The sequence below is a fragment of the Procambarus clarkii genome, chromosome 60, assembly GCF_040958095.1.
Source record: "Procambarus clarkii isolate CNS0578487 chromosome 60, FALCON_Pclarkii_2.0, whole genome shotgun sequence".
Lineage (NCBI taxonomy): Eukaryota > Metazoa > Arthropoda > Malacostraca > Decapoda > Cambaridae > Procambarus > Procambarus clarkii.
The window spans coordinates 13513001-13536932 of NC_091209.1; the positions used below are offsets into that span (position 1 = coordinate 13513001).

The window sequence follows — 23932 nt, forward strand, 5'->3', positions numbered from 1 at the left end:
CAAGTTTCACAAATTTAAATTGCGTTCAAGGCCGCATCGAGTACGATTAAAGACTATATGCGGTCTTAAGGTCAGATTACTCACCGCTGGTTTAGACAAACTATGGGCAAGGTGTGAGAAATCATTGTCAAGAGTTAAACCCCCAAGAAGTGTTGGGTAATGAAAATGGGGAAGAAAAAAGTGACAAAGGTCCAGAAGATATCTTCACCATATGGGGAAAGCAGCTACATATAGAGAATCATGGAGAATATATACAAAGAAACTTGAATATACAATATACGAAGGTACTGAACAAGGCTAGTACTAGACCTGAACTAAGAGGACTTAAGTTATGAAGACAAGTTAAGAGAATTGAATATAACAACACTTAACAGGATAGAAGGAGTAGAGAGGATGTAATCACTATTCCAAGAGTGAAGATGGACAAGGATGCCATCTTTCAACTAAATAAAAATAAGACAGGAGGACATTAGTTGGAGATGTGTGAATGCTCTGAATGTTGCATTTGTAGTTGTCGTTGTTGTCACCTCGGTTCACAATTTCAAGAAAAAATATGCACAAAACTTGGAATTTATGATTTTAAAATTTACTACAGTACTTCCAGATGTCCAAAGAATTAAAAATAAAGATAATTATACAATTGATTTGAAGATTGCAGGATGTAATTTCCCCAGCCAATTTTTTTATTTGTACAGTACATTTATTTTAACACATTGTTAAAAATACTTGAATGGTTCCACACTTTTGTAGTGTCTCAACACTACTTGCTTATTAAGTGTTCGACTGCAAACACTCTAGGCTACTCAGGAAGGCCCCTCCTCGGGCACAGGCCTACTTAAGGCCAGCTCAAAGGCCCCTCCTCAGCAACACCTATAATGGTTATTCTCTATCTTTTTCTAAAATATGTTTTGGGTTACAACTTAAATTTGATGTCAAAATATTCACAAAGGAACATTTTAGACTATAGATGCTCAACATAAGAGAAACACCAATATGGCTGAGAACTCAGGAAAACTCCAGTCTTAAATCTACTGGAGATAAAAAACAGCCAATGTTGAATTTTGTTGAATTTTTCAATGTTAAATCTAACCATACACGGTTAACTCGCTGGCACTTAATGGAGTGCCCTGCTTCTTATTGTCTTTATGCAGGATTTCGATGCCTGCCCTGCTCCTTATTGTCCAAACTGTATTGTCCCTCTTACAATCGTGCATATCTTTGTTGAATGTCCTGACTTCCAGGATGAGCGTGTGTCTTGCTTCCTGACCGTCTCTTGCAGTCACCTGTCCCTTGTTTGAAATCTTGGTGAATCGAATACCTTTGATATCGTTTGCCTTGGGAACTTTTGTTCTAGTATTGGCATCCTTAGTGATATTTAGTGTCTTTTGAATATCCCGCACATTTGATGGTGCTACATAGTTTCCCCCGGCTTGGTGCCTTTTTTTGATAATTACTTTCCGGTACTTACTTCAAGTTATAATAATTTGAAGTAAGAAAACGAAGAAATACAGTATAATCATAAACTATTTTAACCCTCTTGTTTTAATTTGGGGACTTTACAATGCAGTATATTTATGAAGAAATGTGTATTGTGAGGTTGCACGAGTAATTGGATTTTTTTTTCTACTATAACCTTATTATCAACTGCTTATTGTTAATTGGTTAACTGTTAACTGGCAGGCTGTTTCATGTGTTTGCTTGGTGTTGAAGTTTTGTGTCCATCAGATAGTAATTTAAACATATAAAAATACACAATTTTAAAGTATTCGTGTTATGAGTTATGCTGTAGGACTATTTGTTAAACTATAATATGTATTAATATTTATTACACTTATTGTATATTTGAATTATGTAATGCCTATTTTGTTGTTGGTAGTTTTATATGTTAATATTGTAAACAATAATATGATGTTATTTATTATTTACTTTTAATTTTTGGCCTGTAGATCCTATAAGTTATTTTCCGTAAAATAGGATCACAGCAAGACAGTGGTGATGACTTTAGGTAGTAAGTTAAACTGATAAAAGTGGTGAACTGAATGTTTTTCAAGACAAAGTTAAGTGCAGTATTAGTATTGTCATTTAGTAATCTGTCTGTGATGTGTTACCAACACTAAACAAGAGATATCGAGGAATTAGATGACAAATTTGATGAAATTCGGCTTGTTTGGAAACCCTGGCTATAAGGTATGACATGTCTTTAAAACTATAGATTGCTTAATAGCCAGAGTTTCCTAACAAGCCAAATTTGGGTAATAAAGTCATGGATTTATTTTAGAAACTGTTAACTTGTGAATTGATGGAAAATCTTTATAGAAATAGTTTTTTCATTTTAACTAAAACTAACATATTGGTAGAATATACAGAAAAAAGTTGCATAATAACAAGCAGGCAGTTTGATACTGAGATTGATTTTGAATTTGGAGCACTTAGGAGTAATAAGAAGACTCCTAGTTTAACTAAAACATTTCCTTGTTTGAAGATGAAAGCAATGATTAGAAGGCACAGATCAGACTGTAGGAGCTTCACTGTTGGGCTTAATACTGGCATTAGTAATGTTTATTGTTTTCATAAATGATCTTATTAAGGTCATACAAAATTGTATAAACATGTTTATAGATACAGTACTACAAAAATACTGGGATGTATAACAAACCCAGATGCCTACTGCATCCTTGTACATGATCTATATGAGATACATTTATGAAGCAGAACATGGCTAATAGAGTTTGATGTAAATAACTGCCATGTAATTAAGCTCACAATAATGGGGACTATGCTTCATGCATTTTATAAATTATGTGGCAAGGCACTAAAATAGTTGTCAGAGTGAGTTAGGGGGTGATCGTTAATAGTAAACTGTCTACAGAGGATAACAGCCAAGCCACAGTCAGACAAGCCTGTGCAATGATGGTCAGTTTCTTAATTAGCATGAAGCATATGGATGAAGAGGTGTATAGCAAACTGTTCATGACATTGGTGACACCAAAGTTGGAATATACATCACTAGCCTGACATACATTGCTCCAAAACATACTTCTGTATAAGTAAAATAAATGGAGTTTAAAGACTCGCTGCCAAATGGCTCATTGGATTAAAGAATAAAATATGATGAAATGCTGGAATTTGAGAATATGCCAAAACAGGAAGATGGAAGGAAAGAAGATATGATAACTGCATAATAGATTATTATTATGGGACTAGAGAAAATTGATATGAATTGTTTAAATTATCTGCACCTACAATAAGAGGGGTGCTATAAAGTTTAATGTCTTAAATAAAAAAATTAATTCTGTATATGGATATGTCTGAGGTAGAAAAATTGCTATACTGTATATTCATACTGGCTTGGAGCTTTCTTTTGATAATTACCTTACCTCTAGATTAATATGTAAATCAGACGTTATTTTTTTGTTAAGATATGTTGTTATAAAATGCAGCATGAAGCAGAGGTGTACAGTACAGTACATGTTTGGTAAAATAGGTTGATGAACATCAGACATTATTGAAATTTATGCAAGATTGCTTTTTTAAAGTTGTAGTGGGCTAAATATCATTAAGAACTTTTGGAGTGATTTGCTGAGATAAATGGTTCCTTTTAACTTGCTACTTAAAGTCTCACTGTTTTACGGCACCTTGAACAAAAATCATTATCTTTCCTAAAAGAAAGTTTTTTAATTCTTCCTTGTTTATATATCATTGTTAAAATATGGTTTATGTTAAAATAAAGAGTTTATCATTTACTTGAATATTTTTGTGTACCTAAGTAATATCACAGTTATAAATGACTTATTTAAGTATTGTTGTCCTTGAGCAGAAGCACAGTGGAGTGACAGATGCAGCCATGCAGGCAGAACTTCAACGAGGTCACTCTCTCCATCGGATGGGAGCCGCATCTTCTCCAACGTCATGCCCACACGCAGGGGGCTCACCCTGCCCGCCTGGGGGGATCATGTCACCCTGCCCGCCAACACCCTTGCTTGGGGCGTCCATAGCTGGGGGCTCACCTTGCCGGTCCCCGCACCCCCAGTCTCCGAGCCCGCACCACCCCATTCCCTTGATCTCACCGACACCTTCCCCACCAGTTCCTCCAACAACACCACCATCAATACCAAGTAATTACTTCAACATGTTCTTATATATATGTGTACAGTATGTGTGTGTGTTAATTACCTAAGTGTAATTACAAGATGAGAGGTTTGCTTGTGGCATCCTGTCTTCCCTACAATCATTGTCATGTGTAAATTTTTTGGCACCTTGGTTTGCTTATCTTGAATCTATAGCCTTGAATTAAAACACCCCAGCCATTATGCACCAGACGGCCACTAGATGGTAGTCCTGGTCATCTGGGTCCCCATCAACCAGCTATGTCATTCACTGTCCTGGTGCAGCCAAAGTTGCACTTCTCTGCTGTGGCTTCTTGATTTTCGATAAATGTTGTTGGCTATCCTTGGAACATTTATTCCACACTGGGCTAATGCATTGTTTTACTCCATATACTGCTTTGTTTGTGTTTTGTGTCACTCGCCTTAAATGTGCTCTGTATTTTCCATTTCGCTACATCCATGTATCTGGGTTCTCGTCCCTGGTAATCAATCGGCTTGCGTCTCCCTTTCCCTACCAGAGTTAACCCCCTCTCCTCGGGACTCGGGTTTCCTTTTCTACAAGTTAACTTCTCTCAACTCTTTTATATTAAAGGAAAGTAAATGTTTAAGTATGTTTAATGTAAATGTTTAAGTATATTTATGAATAGCAATCTAACGACATGTTTTAGCGTCATAGAAACCTTTCCTGTCGGAGTAAAGATACGTTTTAGCATCGTCGAAAAGCACTGCTTCCTGGTGGTGAATGGATTTTCCCCACAACAAAACCTGTTGATGGGAAGTAATTGTAATTATTTGTGCTTTTGTGGTTATCATGTATGAGTCTTGCCTATTATGTGGTTGGGCCCTGCACTTTAGCTGAAATTCCTCTTGAGTCACCTAACTGATTGTTCTTACCACAGGATGCATACACATTTCCTAGATGAGTGTTAAAAGTTGAGGGTTTGGAGTTGGGTTTAGCTGAGATGCTTTCTCTATACCTGACTTACCTGCTCATCTACTCCCTCTTGGAGTCACATTTATGGCTTTCTTTGTTGTGGCAGTTTCAGGCACCTTGGTAAGCTTTACTCTGCTAGCTTTTCATGGATCATGATTTTGCCGATCAGTTTACAAATAAGTCCTCGGTCCTCAATTACTGCTGGGTGAATAGAGGCAAACGGTTAAGGATTTGTGCCTAGCCTACCCTCTCTGTCCAGGGCTTTAGGCAGGCCAAAATTGTTTGCGAAGCCTGGGGCAAGTGTGCTACCACCGTGCCACAGGGACCTAATGTGTCTCCCTTTGGGCATAGTCAAATAATTTCTGTCTTTGTGTTTCTGTTGAGTTTGCTTCCTCTTAAAATCATAATTTAAATTTTTCATGTTTCTCTTATAATCTTACTTTTGTATTAATTTATTTCACATTTATTTAAATCTTTAACATATTTTAAATTCATTTATATTTTACATATAAATAAAAAAAAGTCAAAGTATATTTTATTCATTGTGCTTGTAATACACTTGCTATTGTGTAGACTGTGATGAGACATTATGGTTTGTATACTGTTTACAGTAGTTATGCGCAGAGTGCTAATACTTTGGCGGTCTTGGCCTCTCTGCTCATTCTCAACCATAAACGTTCTGAGTTCCCCAGGCAGCTCAGTGATGTAAAAAATGTTTACAAGGTTTTATGTTTTTTAAGTTATTTGTTGAGTTAAAGCAATAAAGCTGTAAATTTGGTGTCAAAATGTTCATGAATGCATTCTCTTGAGAATAGATGCAAAAACAAAAGTGCATTATAACATTATGCAGAATAGCAATGTAAATACAGATGTTTATGAATACCAATCTAATGACATGTTTTAGCGTCATAGAAACCTTTACTGACGGAACAAAGATGACACGTTTTGGCATCATCGGAACGCAAACGTGTTAATTAATAAGTTAAGATAATGTTATAAAACAGTTCTGATACTCGATATGGATGTGGTAACAGCTTTTTCAGAATTGAGTGATTTATATTATTTATAATTGATATTATAACATCCTCACTTGGTTTTTCTTCTCCCTGCAGGAAGCTGTGGCACAGATGAGGTGTCTAATTTAGTTATCCCTTGCAACATTGCTAGTTAGCTCTAATAACATTGATGCTTGTACTGTAACTTAACTCGTGCTGTAGTATTGCGATTGCCAAGGCATCTTTTATGCTCGTCCAGAACGTGGTAGTTCTCACGTTTTACTTTGAATTTATTTAACCCTCTATTGGTTTTATTTAACATTTGACTAGTACATTATTTAATGGCAGTATTTGACTGCCTTTATTTTTGTATTTTATACAGTAGTGAGTGTTGTGACTGATTCCCTTTTTTGCCGTTTGACTAATTGCTCAATATACTTTACTGTTCAGTGCAACCTCCAAAATCTGGACTAGGATTTGATCTTGCTCAAATGAATTATATTGGGTGGTCCCAGTTTATAGCATCAGATACATCCTTTAGCCCAATCCCTCCCTTTCTCACCTTTTTTTTTTTTTTTTTTGGAGGGGTTAAAAATAATGAACTATACTTACAATATGTTATTAGTGTGTGTTTTAAATATTGTTGGAGCTTGTGAGTTGGCTAGCGATTGACAGATCGGAGCTTGTTAAGTCTCCAGTTATTAATTTTAACATTTGCTGGATAGCTGATTAACTGAATTGGTTGGCTTACTATTTTATAACTTCTAATGTTGACTGACCTGCTGATCCAACTTGACTGCCTGTTTTATCTGTGCCTGACTGTCCTTACATGCCAGCCAGGCTGGCAAGCTGACAGACAGACAGGCTGGCAGGTAGGTAGGCAAGCTGCCAGGCTACGGGAGCCTGACAACTGAATGGACAGCGCTTCGGATTCGTAGTCCTGTTCAATCCCCGGTTTAGGCGGAAACAAAGGGGCAGAGTTTCTTTCACCCTAATGCCCATGTTATCTAGCAGTAAATAGGTACCTGGGAGTTAGACAGCTGCTATGGGCTGCTTCCTGGGAGGGTGTGTAACAAAAAGGAGGCCTGATCGAGGACCAGGCCGCTGGGATGCTAAGCCCCGAGATCATCTCAAGATTATCTCTCAAGATAACCCTTGTTACTTATTTCAAGTTCCTTTCAGTAAGAAATCATTGATTGTTTGGGACTGAATAATATCTTGCAATCATCTTTAATGCAATGTCAGGATTTTACAGTAATTGAACATATAAATTATTAAAAAAAAAACTACTGGGATCATGTAAACTATCTTGTTAGCAAATTCCTACTGCTATTTGGGGGGTTTGCAGAACAGGAGTCATGATTGTGGGGGTTGCACTATTGTTTTTGTAACTTAAATGTTGGGAGAGTTATCCTTCATACTTTTTAATGTACTGTACAATAGTTCAGGGTTTTGTTTGAGCTAATAGATTTTGTATTTGGTAAGTTGAACTAAAATTATTTTATCTAATATCACAACATTTTGACTGAGATAATTTTTAAACTATTTAATTTGGATGCTCTCCAGGACAAGATCATTAAATTTCCCACTGGGCTGGACCATGAAAGTTTGTGCAATGTGACATAGTTAAGTCTGTTGTTGCATCAGCTCAACAGTGATGAGAATTTGACGAGGCTGGCATGGGTCTTGCCATCTGGTGTCAGCCAGGTGTTGTAGCTTGGAAAGACATTTGAGTATTTGAGAGACTTTCTTTAGTCCCTCTGAGCTGAAGGTTTCCTCTCGTGTGTCTCTAGATCCATTATGACCTGATGATGGGATACTTTAAATGATCCTTGTTGTCAACTACTTGAACTTTCATGATCCTTTCTAGAAAGTTCAGTAATCTTGCCTTAGGAAGTATCAAAGTATCGTGATCAGACTGGGACTTTTCATATTCACTCAAAGGCAAATTTGTTCATGTCCATATGATGATTGGGCGTAGCCAGATAAATAATTACTGACATACTACAGTACTGTATTCATTACTGATCCAGATATGTAATGTTTACCAATAAGTATTTAACCACTGGACTGCTTCGGCCGACAATACCCATGGCAGGAATAGCGCAGGCCGAGAAAACACGAATTTAAGATTTTGTACCATTCAAAACGCGTGCGCATGTTAGGTTGGATACGAAATGGACTCTTGGAACCTTCAGTAAGAGGCAGCCATCTTGAAAAAAATTCCCAGAATGCTCTAGGGCTGCTGGCTGGTTCAGTTCTGAGTGAGCAACCATGTATGATGGGCACACGTCTGGCTCGCAATCCCCTGTTAGACGCTTTGTTGAAGGATTGTTCTGTCAGTGAAATTCAGACCTTATTGTTTGAAGAACATAAGGGTTATGATATTGATGAAGCTAGGCTCAAAAAGGACTTTACACGAGGGGTCGGATTCAAGTGATAGAGCACCGATGAGGACGATACAGCGAGCATATCCAGTAGTGGCTGAGAACCACCCATGTCATCTCTAATTTTTATAGATGATACTATTGATGAATCATTTTCTGGGTTCAGTGATGATGCGTCTGATACAAGTAGCATAGATGAACAGTGTGTTAGCGGCTTCCATGGTGGTGTTTATTGCCAGTGGTGGTGGTAGCAATACAAGGAGCATGGGTGAATTTGCAAGGGAGGACTGTGATAATTGTGTAACACACAAACCACAATTTGATGATTCTGGTGTTTGTGTTGCACCCACTTTCCCATATACAGGTGACGATTTGAATGGTACCAAGACAGATATGAAATACAAGATACCAGGACAGAATTTTGTCATTGAGCTTTTCCTAGATATTTTCAAGAATATCTGGATCTTTTCAATCCTACCTTACAAAGCGATTGTTTCAAGAATATCTGGATCTTTTCAATCCTACCTTACAAAGTGATCTTTTCAAGACTACATTACAAATTGATCTTTTCCTATAATCTTTTCAAGACTACCTTACACTTCACAAGCTTGGCTACATACCACCTACAGGTACTAAAGCCAAGGGTGCACGTGAGTGCATTGTTTGCAAGTACGTAGAACAAAGAAACAGGAATCGAAAATCTGTTTGTTCCTGGTGCATCAAGTGCGAAGTATAGCTCCAGGGAACCTCCGGGTCTCACTCAGAAAATGTTGTTTCATTACATTCAAAGTTGGATTTTTCTAATTCTGTTTGTACAATAATGACACCACACTCAACTAAATAATTAATAACTTCAAAACTATTATGCTGGAAGTGCCACATAGCAATGTATTTTAATAAGCACCCCAAATAGTTTTTCCAGACTTTTATGTCTTGATAATTACATGCTGAAATGTAACCCTATGCCTATATTTAAGACAGCTTGTTGTTGGACAGTAATCAAATTACATAAGAGGCTTGGTGCTTTCTCCTGATCCCTTCCCAAGCAGTGCTAGTGGCATGTCGGGACCGTTTGCTAGTCAATTTCAGCATTTCAGTTAGTGTTTTAGGCTATGTTTAAAGTATTCTGTAAAAAGACATCTTTTTTTATTTGAAGGAAAATTGTAATTTACATCTGTACCCTCATGGTGCAGTGCCTTCGAACAAGCAAATTTATTTCCATTTTAATGTAGTTAAAAATATTACTGTCATTTAGTAATAAGGATAAGGCTACTCAACAAAAAAAAGGTAAGCAAAAAATGTACAGTATTTACTTTTTTATATTGTATTTAAAAATATCCATGTTTATATACCTTTCAGTGTACATGTATAAATATGCAGAAGTTTAAATATCATTTAAGGTAAACAAAATATAATAGTACACAGACTACTCACTGATTTGTGCCTCGGTAACTTGAATCGTGGGGTAACTTGAGCAAAATTGTGACCAACTCTTAACTCATGATTTGGACAAAATCTGAATTACAGAGCTAAGCTACCATGATACTGAATGACAAGCAGCAGCTTATGTTTGCGAATACTTTCCATACATTAAAACTTTTTTCTAATAAAATAAAAATAATTGTAAGCTATTGATTGTTAAAAATACTGTACGTGTATGTCCTTGCTAAAATTGGTGGAGCCTTCTTGACCCTGTGAGCTAGACACATGTTCTTATGTGACAGTTGTGTGACACTCCATATCTGAAGGATTTTTCTTCACCTGCCTGTTGTAGGGAAGCAGAGGAGAACCACTGAGGCTGGGGCCCATAAATGGTGTGTTCATTGTTCTGAAATAACACCCCTTTTTCTGGGGTCTGCCTCATTAGCTCCCTGTTCTCATCTATTCTTTCTTTCTTCCTGTGGTGGTAGATTGATCATGGGCTAGTGTGTGTGGTGGGCCCCACACCTGGACTGGTTGTAGAGCTGACTGCCACGTCTCTGTGGATGGTGGAGTTACTTGATGCTCTAGCTAGCTTATATCTATTTTATTTTTATTTTGTTTTGTTTAGGTTGGTAGTGCATAAAGCAGGCCACAAGAATAAAGGAAGAGGTGGGGGTTTGACCATTGTTGGATCTCTTGTTCACCACAAGAGAATTTCCAAAGCAGTTGCCATTATAAAATATTAAGAATGCTGTAATGTATTCCTAAAAATCTTCATTTAAATATTCTCCTTTTCATGTATATTGCAAATTGTTTTATTATAATACCTTATTTCAGGTTCCCCGTTACACCACAGTGGGAGTAGCATAGAAGGCACAGCGCTTAGTTTGAGTCGATTACAGCTCCATCCCCCATCTTCACCCGCCGGGCCTCGCAGCCCATCACATCGCCAGTCGCCTCCACTAGTTTTGTCTCCTCAGCCTTCATCCCCAGTATCTTTGTTAAGTCCAGTTGCACCTCTGTCACCACCTCCACCTGGCCTTATACCACGGTCGGGGCCCTCGCCCCCACCTCTTGGGTTGGACAGTATTAGAGAAGAACCTCCAAGAGGATGCCACATGACCCATCGGATACCTCGGAACACCCACACCTTTACTCAGAACCCCCAGATCTCTATAACTGATGAGAGTGGAGGTCAGGTGATTATTGGTTCCTCATCAGACTCTTCACCAGATGTGTCAGATGACATGGATTCTTCACCATTTCCTTCCCCTCCAACTTCTGACCACATCACTTTATTTCCTCATCTATCTCCTCAGCGGTTATCGAAAGGCTTAAGTTTAGACTCTTCACCGTTACCATGTGTTGGTCAGTACGATATTCAAGGACCATCCATAACACGGGGAACAGCTGGTATTTTTGCATCACGAAGAACAACAACAACAGACAACAACAATGTTCATAGAGCTCGCAATGAACGTAACTTGGTGCGGCAAAATGCAATTACAGCAACCCCACGTAACCACATGTTTATTACCAGCATGGAATTCAGACACAGTTTCCCTCCATTCCATAATGGAGGAATGGGTGAAAGTGATACAGAAATGGCAGACATTAGTCCTTCAGGGGAGCGATCACCGTTAGTGGAGCGTGGTATCATAGAATTGGAATTGCCTAAGACAGGAAGTGGTTCTTTCTTATTGACCCTTCCAACTAAATGGTCTGGTATGGCACAGGAAGAGTTAGTAGGAAGTATAATGCATATTCTTGAGAGGCGAGCTCCTTCAATTGTCCGAGAGGGGGTTCGAGACTCTGGCCTCTCTATAAGGGACCCAACGGGAGCCCAGGTGGACTTGGAAGTGCATGAAGGGTCTGTGGCAGACTCACCTGCCCTAAAGATGCGCAGAGTGTCTGGGGATGAGGACCAGTATACACAACTCTGCCAGCAGCTAATTGAGTGCATGACAACCTAACATTGACTAGAGTTAATTGTGTGCATGATATGGAAGTATTTGTGTATACAGATACTTCAGAATGGATTGTGTGCAATTGTCAAAGTGTGTTGAAGTCAGGAAATAGAAGCCCCAAGTAGTTTATGGTAAGGCTTGTTTTCCTTATGACAACACTTGATGCAGCCCCCTTAATGCAGCGTTTGTTTTCCTATTCACAATTCTGGACACAAACCTATTGTCTTCACTATTTAAGGCTTCAACTTTCTGATTGCAACACTTATTGACTTGTTTATTTGCTGTACAGTGATAGTAAATGCCATTTCTAATCTCTCTAAATAGACAGGAAAATTTAAAGCAAACTAGCTTTTTGTTACTTCTTTTTTATTTGACCTTTGTTATATAATATTGAAATAATGGAATATTATTACTGTGTTCTCGAAGTTTACATGGGTACTTTACGGCCTGTCTGTTTGGTATCATTTATTCGTTATGTTTGTGTATGTATGTTTTTACATTATAGAAATGTATTTCACATTTAGATGTTAAAATAGTTATTAAGGATTTCTCAGTGTCTTTCAGGATTTACAGCCATCATTTTCTTTTTAGAGTCTAACTAAAAATGACATTATTGAACAGAGCAGAAATATCTGCATCTTAAGTGCGAATTATATCCATTTCATTCTCTACAAGTTGCCTTCTGGACTGCATTCCATTGTTGTGGTTATTCTACTCCTTATTCAGATTTCATGTATATCAAATGCCAAAAGTATGCAGGAAATATAAAGGCTTCATTTTTTTTTTTTTTAAATGCAATCTCAAAATTAAAAAACTGGGATGCCCGTGGTACAGTATTCATTATGCTTGGAAGTTGTTAATATTCTGGTGCCACTGGGTTCATTGAGATTGCCACACACTTTAACAGTCGTGTGGCATCAGATGATATTTCAGCTGCAGGGTCTAACTGTTCGTTAGGTGGTTAACACTGCAGGTTTACTTTCTCTGTTGAGGGGGTCTAGTGTTACATTATATTCATTGTACACTGAACTCACAAAAGTGTGATGAATGAGAAATATTATAAAATGGGTGGGAATTGAACATGCATCTCTGGACTCCCCAGAATATATTTTTCTCGTACAGTATATTAATTTTCTTCATGGACCAGAGGTCATTATTTTATGGCATAAAGGTCATGCATTGGTGCTTTTGGCGTTTATCAATATAAAACCTGATTACCTCAATTCAGTTTGGCTAAAAGAAGCAAAATGATTAGATGGGGAAAAGTAAAATCTATCTTGACAGTGTTTGGCTGAGTGTGTATTAAGTATCAACTCTATTATCGCTCCTGTAATGAAAACATTTAATTGGAGGGAAATGGGTAAAAATTGTGGGAGGAACATTTTCATTATGGTGAATTTAACTAACTTCTATATTAGCATGAAGTGAAACAAGCCTTTAAAATACAAATAATAGAAATATACTTATGTTCCACACATGTTCAGCATACGAGACTAGTTATGTTTATGTCACGGACTTGGCCAGAAGACTTGCCTTTATATTTCCACTGCTTATGGAAATGCCCCTCAAAGTGCCAACTAAGTATTTCCTCTGGGTATCACCTAGCTGCAACTGCACGAACCTAAAGGCAATACAGTCAACCCTCTTTAATCCAACACACTTAAGGATATTACAGTCTTGCTTTCTTCCATGGCAATAAAATAATGGAATTAGATATTTAATTGTATGGTAACAAGACATTGGCCACCCTTTCCAAACAAATTTGTTATTTTATTTTTTTAAAAAGCTATTTATATTAAACTTCAAAAAATATTAATTTTTATAGTGTTGGAATAAATGAGGGAAGACTACCCCTTGCTGATCCTGGCAACTTTCAAGACTTGGTGCTACTGGAGAGGATTAGGACTGATATTGGTGAGCATTGGGTCTTTGTGTACAGTCTTCCTGGTATTGCTAATTGCATCACTTTAGCTAATCTTAAAATTTTTGTTGAACATCTTGCAAATCATTGTGAAAATCACAGGAGGTATTTTCATTGGTGGTTACTTAATCAGTTTTCAAAATATTTCTGTGATTTAATACAGTACTGAGAAGTATAATGGTTTTGATGAAGATGTAACAAAATGTGATCAAACATAACTACTAAAAAAATTTACTTATAATCTAATATCAACAAATCTTTATTTTTGTATAATGAGTGTTGCCAAAACTTCATAGCACAAAAGTTGTTTCTTTCTACATTGTCTCCACTTTGACTTTCCCTTCTATATATAACTGGTGAGCTGAAGCCGTCACAAGAAAATTGGAATTAAAATTCGGCTGTTATTGGAATCAATTTACTGATAACTTGATTATTATAATATGAAATATTCCAAAATCACAGAGAATGAAGAGAATTGTGGAGAGTTCACTATGAGTTTAGTGCCTCAACTATATATATTGAGGTTTAGTGTATTTTAAGTGCTTTAGCTTGGCGCTTTCTTTTGGTAATTATGGTAGGTACTTTCTTAAAAGTATTTTTGAGCACTGCCCGGCTTTAAATGATAGTTTCTTGAGATGAATGGAAATTAATACCATTCATTTTTCATGACTGCTCTGAATTCTAGAATCTATTAATTAGCAAATAAGCTGCTTGAGTAAATAGCTGTTGGAAAGTCATCATTTTGGTAAGTAAACAATTATAAAGTACAGCATATCAAGTTGGAACATGGACGGCAAGAGGCATAGTTACTGTATAATCCAAGTTGTGTATGGTTTGAGACGAGGTCTGCTGCAAGAGCAAAATATGTCTCGTGCTAGTTGGGAGCTGGCTTTCATGAAAATTTAAAATTATACATCAGACCCGCTTTTGAAAAAGTACATTTTTAAAGCCTTATGTTTTCTATGAAGAACCCCTAGACTAAGCCAAACCTGCAGTGTGTGTGTGTGAAATAGAATATTAAATTTGCTCCTTGTAGAATTTGTAGATGCTACAAGTGTAAATAATGACATTGTGTTCAGTATGAGGGGGAAAAAAATGAATTTAGGAAGTAAACACTCAAAGTAAAGTGCAGATGAGAAAACCTGACAAATGAAATATTGCCGTGATTACTTGTACTGTATCTAGATCTGGCCCGAAGAACCTCTGACCTGCATTGCATTTCAATCTTGTCTGCATAATATATTCTTTAGTGTATAATGTAGCTACAGTATTACACTATGTATGAATATTAACCTGCACAAAATTTATTTACTAGACTATTCTAACTTGTGTGATCGTCACAAGTGGTTGATGGACTCATTTAGAAAAGAAATGATCCAGATGTGATGTGCTAGGTAGAGGATTCCTGCGTTTAATATACACACGTACCAGATACTAAGGAGAATAAACAAGGTGGACAAGGATACCCAGTTTTGAATGAAAGTAAGTACGACACGAGGACACACTTGAGTAAAAAGAGATACAAGGAAATAATCATTCTGTGAAATGGTGGTCAGCAAATAGAATGTATAGAAAGTTGTTGTTATTGAAGTCAATTTGAAGAAAAGTTAGTGCACCAAGTATAAAAGACTAGGAGGCAGGACATACAGCTAAATCTCATTTCCCATAGTCACTGGTAGATAGCATAGTTGATGAAGCAATTGGCATAAGTGTAAACTGGAAAGTTGAGTGTATAAACAATACACTATATAATTTGTATTGTTTTAAAGTGACAATTTTTTCAATTTAATTTCTTAATATGTACTGTACAGTATATTTTTAATGAGAAGTGTTAAATTCAGTATTTTACTTGAACAATATGTATTAAGAAATTATAATTATTGAGCTTTTTTTTTTTTGTGAGAAAGCTTTGAAAAATTGTTATACAAAGTCACATTAGCCATCCTGATAAAAAGCTGATGTTTTCCAGTTGTATTAATCCGGGGAAAATCTGCACCTGCAAAGTTAATGTATATATCTGTCACTTTTGTTAAATTCATAAACTTTCAATGATGTGTAATAACAAAATTTGCACAGGATTATTAGAAAATAGTTTTTACCCAAATTCTGACATTTTATACATTGTGTGTATAAACACTTGTGTATGTAACAATATCCAATATATATTTTTATAATTTAGAGCTGGTTGGTATTCAGAGAAAAGTATTACAAAGATAGTACTCACGATGTAATCCTGGTCTATTTGATATTTCTCCTATTTTATCTTTTCTAGATTTAGGAACATTTTACATTTTTCCCCTATTATTTGAACAGTGTGATTATGCAAGTGACAAATGATAGTTTCACATTTTTTGTGTAATAAAGTACTGTACACAGTTTGATAAGGATGGCAAATTAGGCTTTCCGTTGATTACTCACTGTACACAAAAACTCAAGGCTAGGCCAAAACCTGAACTACTGTACTCTTCTTATGTACTTGCATATGTTTGAGCTGCTCTCCGTCTTCTTCACCTTGTTTTTCCTCTTGCTTCATTTGACATTGTTGTGTATGTGGAGCAAAATTATAAGTCTGCAAATGTCATTTTTTTTTTAATCATTGCTCTGCAGTATATTTAGATACGTCATCTAAACTGATGTCTCGGGTATCCGGGATCCTCTTGGTAGACATTTTAATCTTGTTGGACATCATCTTTTAAGTTTGTATGATGTCTCTCATTTAAAGTTCTCCTGTAATGGAGATATGTATAAAATACTTGATACGCTTGAATTAAGTCCATTAGCACCCGATGTCCCACAAGATGAAGATTTGTACCAATTGTCGTTGCCTTGGTCGGGAATTGTAGTTCACCGAGACCTGGTAGAGTGGGTCCATTTTATCTAGTCATGGAGTGCAGAGGGTGAGGTTCTGCACTCCCATCATTCCATTTCTTCATCATTCCCAGTCATTGTGTTTTGCATCAACGGTCTTACACGTTTATATATACTGTACTGTACATGCTTCTATGCTTTATCTACTGTTACACGTTTGTCACATTATGGAGGAGTTTGTGACTTTTTTCCATTATATTTTACATAAAAAGATTAGCTGTATTGCATAACTTTTCATTTCATTTGATTCATTATGCTAAGTATTTTTACAATATGTTACTGTACATTGTTATGTGATGTGTTTTATGTTTCCTTTGCCTAGTATCATTTTTAATTTAAAATATTTTAACTGAGCCACTTCAGAAAGTTAGAAGACTTCTTTATTTAATTATATGTACATTTCTACAATTTGATGATTTGATGGTGTGATTTTATATACTGTATGTATATATGTATAATATATATATATATATATATATATATATATATATATATATATATATATATATATATATATATATATATATATATATATATATATATATATATATATATATATATATATATATATATATATATGTCGTACCTAGTAGCCAGAACTCACTTTTCAGCCTACTATTCAAGGCCCGATTTGCCTAATAAGCCAAGTTTTCCTGAATTAATATATTTACTATAATTTTTTTCTTATGAAATGATAAAGCAACCCTTTTCTCTATGTATGAGGTCAATTTTTTTTTATTGGAGTTAAAATTAACGTAGATATATGACCGAACCTAACCAACCCTACCTAACCTAACCTAACCTATATTTATAGGTAAGGTTAGGTTAGGTAGCCAAAAAAAGCTAGGTTAGGTTAGGTTAGGTAGGTTAGGTAGACGAAAAAACATTAATTCATGAAAACTTGGCTTATTAGGCAAATCGGGCCTTGAATAGTAGGCTGAGAAGTGCGTTCTGGCTATTAGGTACGACATATATATATATATATATATATATATATATATATATATAATAACAAAACATCTTTTGTTTGGAGAGACACACACACACACACACAGTAAGCACCTGTTGATTCAATGTATCCCTTGTTCATAAACTGCCTTATTCATGACTATTGAATTTATGCCATAATATTTTTAATTGACAATTATCACCTACAAGTACACAATTGGCTACCCTCTTGAAGGGGTAGCTTATTCTCATTGGGAATAAGCCATCAGAGATATAGATAAAATGTATGTACAAAATTTGCACATAGCAGGCATGCCAGTTGACCAGTTTATAATTAGTTTGGCGCTCATCAGGGCTTGGTTTGCTTCCACATTCACTTCTCTCTGTTTACAGGCATTATATATAGTGTTTTAATTACTGATTTGGAGGCTTATTCAAATATCCAGGGTGCCATGAAGGTAATAGGAATCCATGGGGAGCTTTTGTCGTGAGAGAATTGGTGAGTACGTGGTGTCTTTAGTACACCAGTACCAGTACACTGTTCGGGATTGGAAGCCTGTTGGTTGATTTCAGTCCCCTTTGCCAAGCGTGAGGCTGTTCATGCTGTCACCCACCCAATTGCTGGCCAGAGATAACAAAGCTTAACTGGAACTTTTGGAGGAGTGCTTCCCTGCTCTGGAAGGAGTATTATTGATGTGGACTGAAGATTATCTAAGACATAATAAAAGGCAAATTGATAGAAATTCTTAAACATTGCCAAATTCCTGTTCTTCAGAAAAGTGTGTTGTATAGTTTTAACCCTTTTGCATTTTATTTTATTTATTTTTATTTTTTAAATAATGCAAAGAAAGTAGGCCTATAATGCAACATGACTCCATATAGCTGAAATGGTGGTGTATGGAAAGAGAGTGCGAAAATTAGAGCATAAAAAAAGAGAGAGAGATGATTTCATACACTTAAGTCACAAATATTTTTTTTGTAAATTAGGAGTATTTTGGCTTGGATAAACTACATACAGTGGTACCTTCGTTTACGATTTTAATCCATTCTAAGAGATGGATCGTACATCAAAAATTTTCCCATAAGAAATAATATCAATTGAATTAATCCGTTCCACACCCCCAAAAATATTAACTTAAAAATACATTTTATACAGAATACTACTCATATTTTTTAATATACCTTACCTTTATTGAGGACTCTTGTTGGTGTATGGAAGACAGTTGGAGGAGGAGAGGTGTTTGTGTTTGGAAGGGGAGACCCCTTCCATTGTAACATCAGGCAGTGATGTCATTTCTGGGGTACTCTCCTACATTCTGCAGGCATACCACTAGGTCCTGGTTGTGACTCACTGCATGTTTGTCTTACTAAGAATCTGTCTAAAGACACAGGTTTTTCCCTACATTTTAACACTTGCCTGTAGTGAGACAATACAGTCATTCACTATGATATCTTGTTTTTCCTCTTATCGTCATCCTCACAACTATTTTCTTAGGTTGAACTTTACCACTGACTTTCTTGGGACCCATGACGTGATATATAATAAAAACGCTTATGTTCAGAAACCAAAAAGCAGAAAAATAATGAAAGTCAATATAAGAATTGGCAAAGAATTTAAGCACGGTCGTCACTAGGTGGGATACACTGGTAAACTGAGTGCCTTGCCCGCACCCAGCAGCACCACTCGCTTGCTCAACCCATTCAGGAATCAACAGCTGAATCGTATTCTAAGGCATACATCATATACCAATTAAAATTTTACGCGGCATTTGACGTATACCAAAAAAAATCTTAATCTAGGGCAGTCGTAAACCAAGGTATCACTGTATTTTATGAATAAGTTAATTTTCTATATTCAATTCAGTGTTGCTCTGATGGGTTAATTCTTTGGCTCACCAACAATAGCAATTCTCCAAGTGTTTCACCATTCTGTATTTCAGTACAGTATTTGTCAATTCTTGTTAGTTTTCTGATCCTAGATAATAGAACAGATCTTTGAACATATATATATACCTCAGAATAACAAATAAACAGTACATTGTAAATAACCTGGAACGTAAAACAGGAAGTAACTTGCATTGTATTCGCCTTGGATGTGACCTGGCTTGTCATCGTTAAGCTCTGAAGATGGAATATGGATAGTGTGTGCAGAAGTACTTTATGCAATATAAAACAAATACTGTACTGCATAAAATGACACTACTACAGTATTGCATATGCTACTTGCAAGCAGTCTCCTCTAGCAACTCGTGTATTGATTTCTTGAGCATTTGACTCTGGAGCTGCTTTAATCTCTTTGAGTTGCTCATTCTTCAAAATCTATTTAATAACTAAATAACCAAACCACCTCATATGAAATTAAAATCGTAATGTTTGTCTGCCCTGTAAAACTTCAATGCTACTTAGTTTAGCTTTGAAGTTTTAAATGATAACAAAAATTGATCTTTTACAAAAATTGATTGAAAGATAGTTATGATAAGGGTACAGCCACAATTTGTAAAAAAACTAATTGCACAGTTGTCGGTAGGAGTTCAAGTAAATTAAAACTGCAGTCAGTATAAGTTATTAGTAGTGTATATGAAATAGGGGTAATGCTGGTTCATTGAGATATCTTGTTGAGGCTTGTTCTATATTGTATGTTCTGTTTCACCTGGAAGCAAATTCTTAATCTGGTTTTTACCCTGTTTGTAGATCAATCCACAACTGTTGGAGAGGGAGAGGTGCTTAGGTTCTGTGAGCAACAAATTAATTACTTTACCATCAAATGTGATGTATTTTCATGGCTTTCCTATCATCAAAATAGGAAGTGGGAGACATGTATTGTCTTGGTCACATATTAACCACACATAATTATTGGAATAGACATGTCTTATGTCTTGATGTCAGAACTGTATTGTTCCACTTATAGTCACTAATCTGGTGGAATGTTTTGATTTTCAGAATGATTTGGAAATAATTTTCCTGCTGTTTTTATACACTATATATCCCTCTATAAAATTGTCGGTGAATCTGACCCCCACCTTTAACACCACTCATCTTGTATCTCCCTGCCCTTGTACTGGTATCGTGAATGATCTATAGGACCTCTTGATGATTCTGTAACACACACAGTGCTATATAGTCATTCTGGCATAGTGCTTTCTTTTAATATTTACTTGTTTACCCGACAGCCTCGCGAGGGCTTCGGCTTGCTGCATTCCGCCCAAGCAAGGTTAAACTTTCCAGTACACCTGTACATGGCATGCTGTATAAGGAGTAAGGCATTGCTTGAAATCTATTAAAGTTGGAAATAGGCTTAGAAGTAACCTCATAAGCAGACTGCAGATACAGTACATGATCTGTCAAAGCAAACAAGTTAAGAAGCTAAATATAATTTATATTTTAAGAAGTAGCTGCCTGCACTTGTATAAAGAAATTATGTACTGGAATAGACAACGCCATGGTTAAAATAATGCTAGGAGAGCTGTCCCAGAGAGAATATTCTCAAAGAATATTATGAATGGAATGCCATAGGGATTCATCTTGTGGCCAACTCTTATTTTGTAACCTATGCAAATGATACAGTATTAATGATGTCATAAGTCACATTCTGAAATCTGGAAATGATTCAAAGAGCTATTGGAAAGCTAGAAGTAAAGGTGACATTTTGTCCTTACAAAATGACTTGTACAATATGTCTTAGGACCTAGGACCTTATATCTTGGGAACTCTTAGGTCCCTACACCTAAGAGGTCTAGGGACTGGCAAATGCAGTTCTTTGTAAAAATCTGCATCACAGTTATAGTGATAACATGATTATAGAATGGGGAAAATAAAAAACTTGGCAGGATTATCGTCCAATCATTGAGAGTTGTCCACCAAGTTAGAGCTGTCACTAAAATTCCAAAATTGAAGTAGCAAATGAAATTTAAAAAGCAGTCGTATACTGCTACAAATCCCTTTCGTGCTCAATCCTTAACTACTGTTAAGTATTGAGAAATCAACTATAAAAAATTAATGCAATACTGGAAACAAATTGCACAAACATTTTCCAAGAATGTTAACTTGTATGCCAAGAAGGTGAAACCCTACAGGACTGGCAGCTGCTAGCAAAACCACTTTCAGACAAAAAAAAATCAAGCTAACCGAACCTTTGTGCAAAAGATAAAAAGATAATAGGAGACTTTCTCACTCAAATGGTAATAAACTTGTGGAGCATCCTACTCGCCAAAGCCATACATACAGGGCTATAGTTACAATTTCACTGTAGAGCTTTGGTAGGAAGAAAGGGGGTTGCTTCACAAGGCACTTGCTTCCTACACAATAATTGCCCACTAAATATAGTGATCAACAGGTAAAATTATTGTCAATTGCCTAAATTTTGGGTTTTGGTTGTTTTGCATGTATTGAACTGTTAGTTTTCTCTTCACATTTTACACGTAATGCACAAATGGTCCAGTAATCTTAACACCAAGAAGAAATATATATACTGTACATACTATATAATATATACATACTGTATATGGTAGGAAAAGAAAATAATGTTTAGAGGCATTAAATATGCCAAAACTAGAAGATAGAAGAGAGGTGATATAATCACTATGTACAAAATAGTAACAGGAACCAACAAAAATTAAAAAAGAAGACTTTTTGAAAACTAACCTTAAGGACAAAAGGACATAGGTTCAGACTAAGAGAACAAAACTGCCCCCTCAAAAAAAAAAAAAATAAGAAAGTTCACTTTTGCGAACAGAGTGGTAGATGGTTGGAGCAAGTTAAGCGAGAAGGTAGAGGAAGCCAAAACAATTACTAATAGTTTTAAAGTGTTATACAACAAAGAGGACTGGAAAAGTGGGACACCAAGAGCTTAGCTCATCCTGTAACAACACTTGGGCAGTTACATGCAAAATGACCACATAATATTTTACAACATAGGTACACAAATATTAAACAAAGTTCATATTGCTTAGTACCCCGATGACTAATTATCAATCATTTCATTAAAAAATTTCTAAACTGTTTACATAATTATTTGAGAGGCCCTAGAAATTAAACAAAATTAATCAAATAACCAACAAATGAGAGGAAAAAATAAATGTTATTCTACCCTCATTAGACTTAGTTCTTATATTTTGTATTGAGCATTATTGAAAAATTGCTGAACACATGAGGGCTTAATATACTTACAGGGCCAATTTAGTACTTATTATACTTACAGGGTCAATAATATACTTTCTGCCGATTTAATTTCTACCTATAGAAGTGAGGGAGGGGGTGAGTTCTTCCCATGCACCAATGTAATAATAAATCCCTTGAAAACATTTGAAGCGATTTTTCCACAATATTTTTCCTGATTGCACTTATGTGTGTCGCTTACCTCCGGAGACTAGCATCTTCACATCGGAACTTTATGCTATTCTCTATGCTCTTCATCTCCTGCTGTCTTGTTGTCAATCTTCCTTTGTAGTTGTTGCTGACTCTCGTAGTGCCCTTATGGCTCTCAGGTCTTTTAATCCGGTTCATCCAGTGGTTGTCGAGATCCAGCATTGGCTGTTTCTTATTCACAATAAATTTAAGTCGGTTGAGTTTTGCTAGGTTCCCAGCCACATTAGTGTGTCCTTAAATGAGCGTGCGAATGCTGCCACCAGGGAAGCTGTCCGCTCTTGTCCCATCTCTCGTAAAGGTATTCCTTATTCCGACTTTTACTCGGTTATCCATGCCTCCATCCTTACCCGTTGGCAGGCTTGTTGGCCTTCTGTTACTGGTAACAAACTGCATACTCTTAAGAGTTGTGTGCCCTCGTGGCTGTCCCACCACCGTAACCGGCGATGGGAAACGGCTCTGGCGAGGTTGCGTATTGACCATACTCGCTTAACTAATGGTCACTTGATGGAGCCCCGCCCTGCTCCTTATTGTCCAAATTGCATTGTCCCTCTTACGGTTGTGCATATCCTTGTTGAATGTCCTGACTTTCAGGACGAGCGTGTGTCTTGTTTTCCGACCGTCCCCCGTGATCGCTTGTCCCTCGATAGAATTCTTGGTGACTCGGATACTTTTGATATCGTTCGCATTATGCGTTTCTGTTCTCGTATTGGCATCCTTGGTGATATTTAGCGCCGTCTGATTATTCCACGCATTTGATGGTGCTACATAGCCTTCCCGGTTTGGTGCCTTCTTTTGATAATTACTTACATACTTTTCCAGAATATGACGAGTGTTTCTTTAATTTTTTGCTATACCATTAGGGAAAGAAATTGATAGTCCTACAGTTTTTGCTTCTATCCCTAGCATGAAACAAAGTAATATTCCATATTTTCCAGAACAGTTGTATTGACACTTTGAAGGCATGTGCCATGGTCTAACACCAATACAATTTTTTTGGTATTAATTAATGCTTTTGTTTAA

At 36.3% G+C, this 23932-nt stretch overlaps 1 protein-coding gene across 9 annotated transcripts in view; it reads left to right on the forward strand.

Annotated features, from left to right (window-relative positions):
- Nucleotides 1-16892, forward strand: part of LOC123766848 (serine/threonine-protein kinase SIK3) — an 81471-nt gene extending 64579 nt beyond the window's left edge. For 8 of the 9 annotated variants that reach the window (XM_045756252.2, XM_045756254.2, XM_045756256.2 and 5 more), the window contains 2 exons: nt 3818-4115; nt 10682-12169. In XM_045756252.2, the coding sequence (XP_045612208.1) occupies nt 3818-4115; nt 10682-11817 (1434 nt within the window). In that variant the 3' untranslated portion in view covers nt 11818-12169. Of the gene's footprint in view, nt 1-3817; nt 4116-10681 lie in introns of all 9 variants that reach the window. The other variant, XM_045756255.2, reaches the window with a different exon arrangement.
- The last annotated feature ends 7040 nt before the right edge of the window (nt 16893-23932 follow it).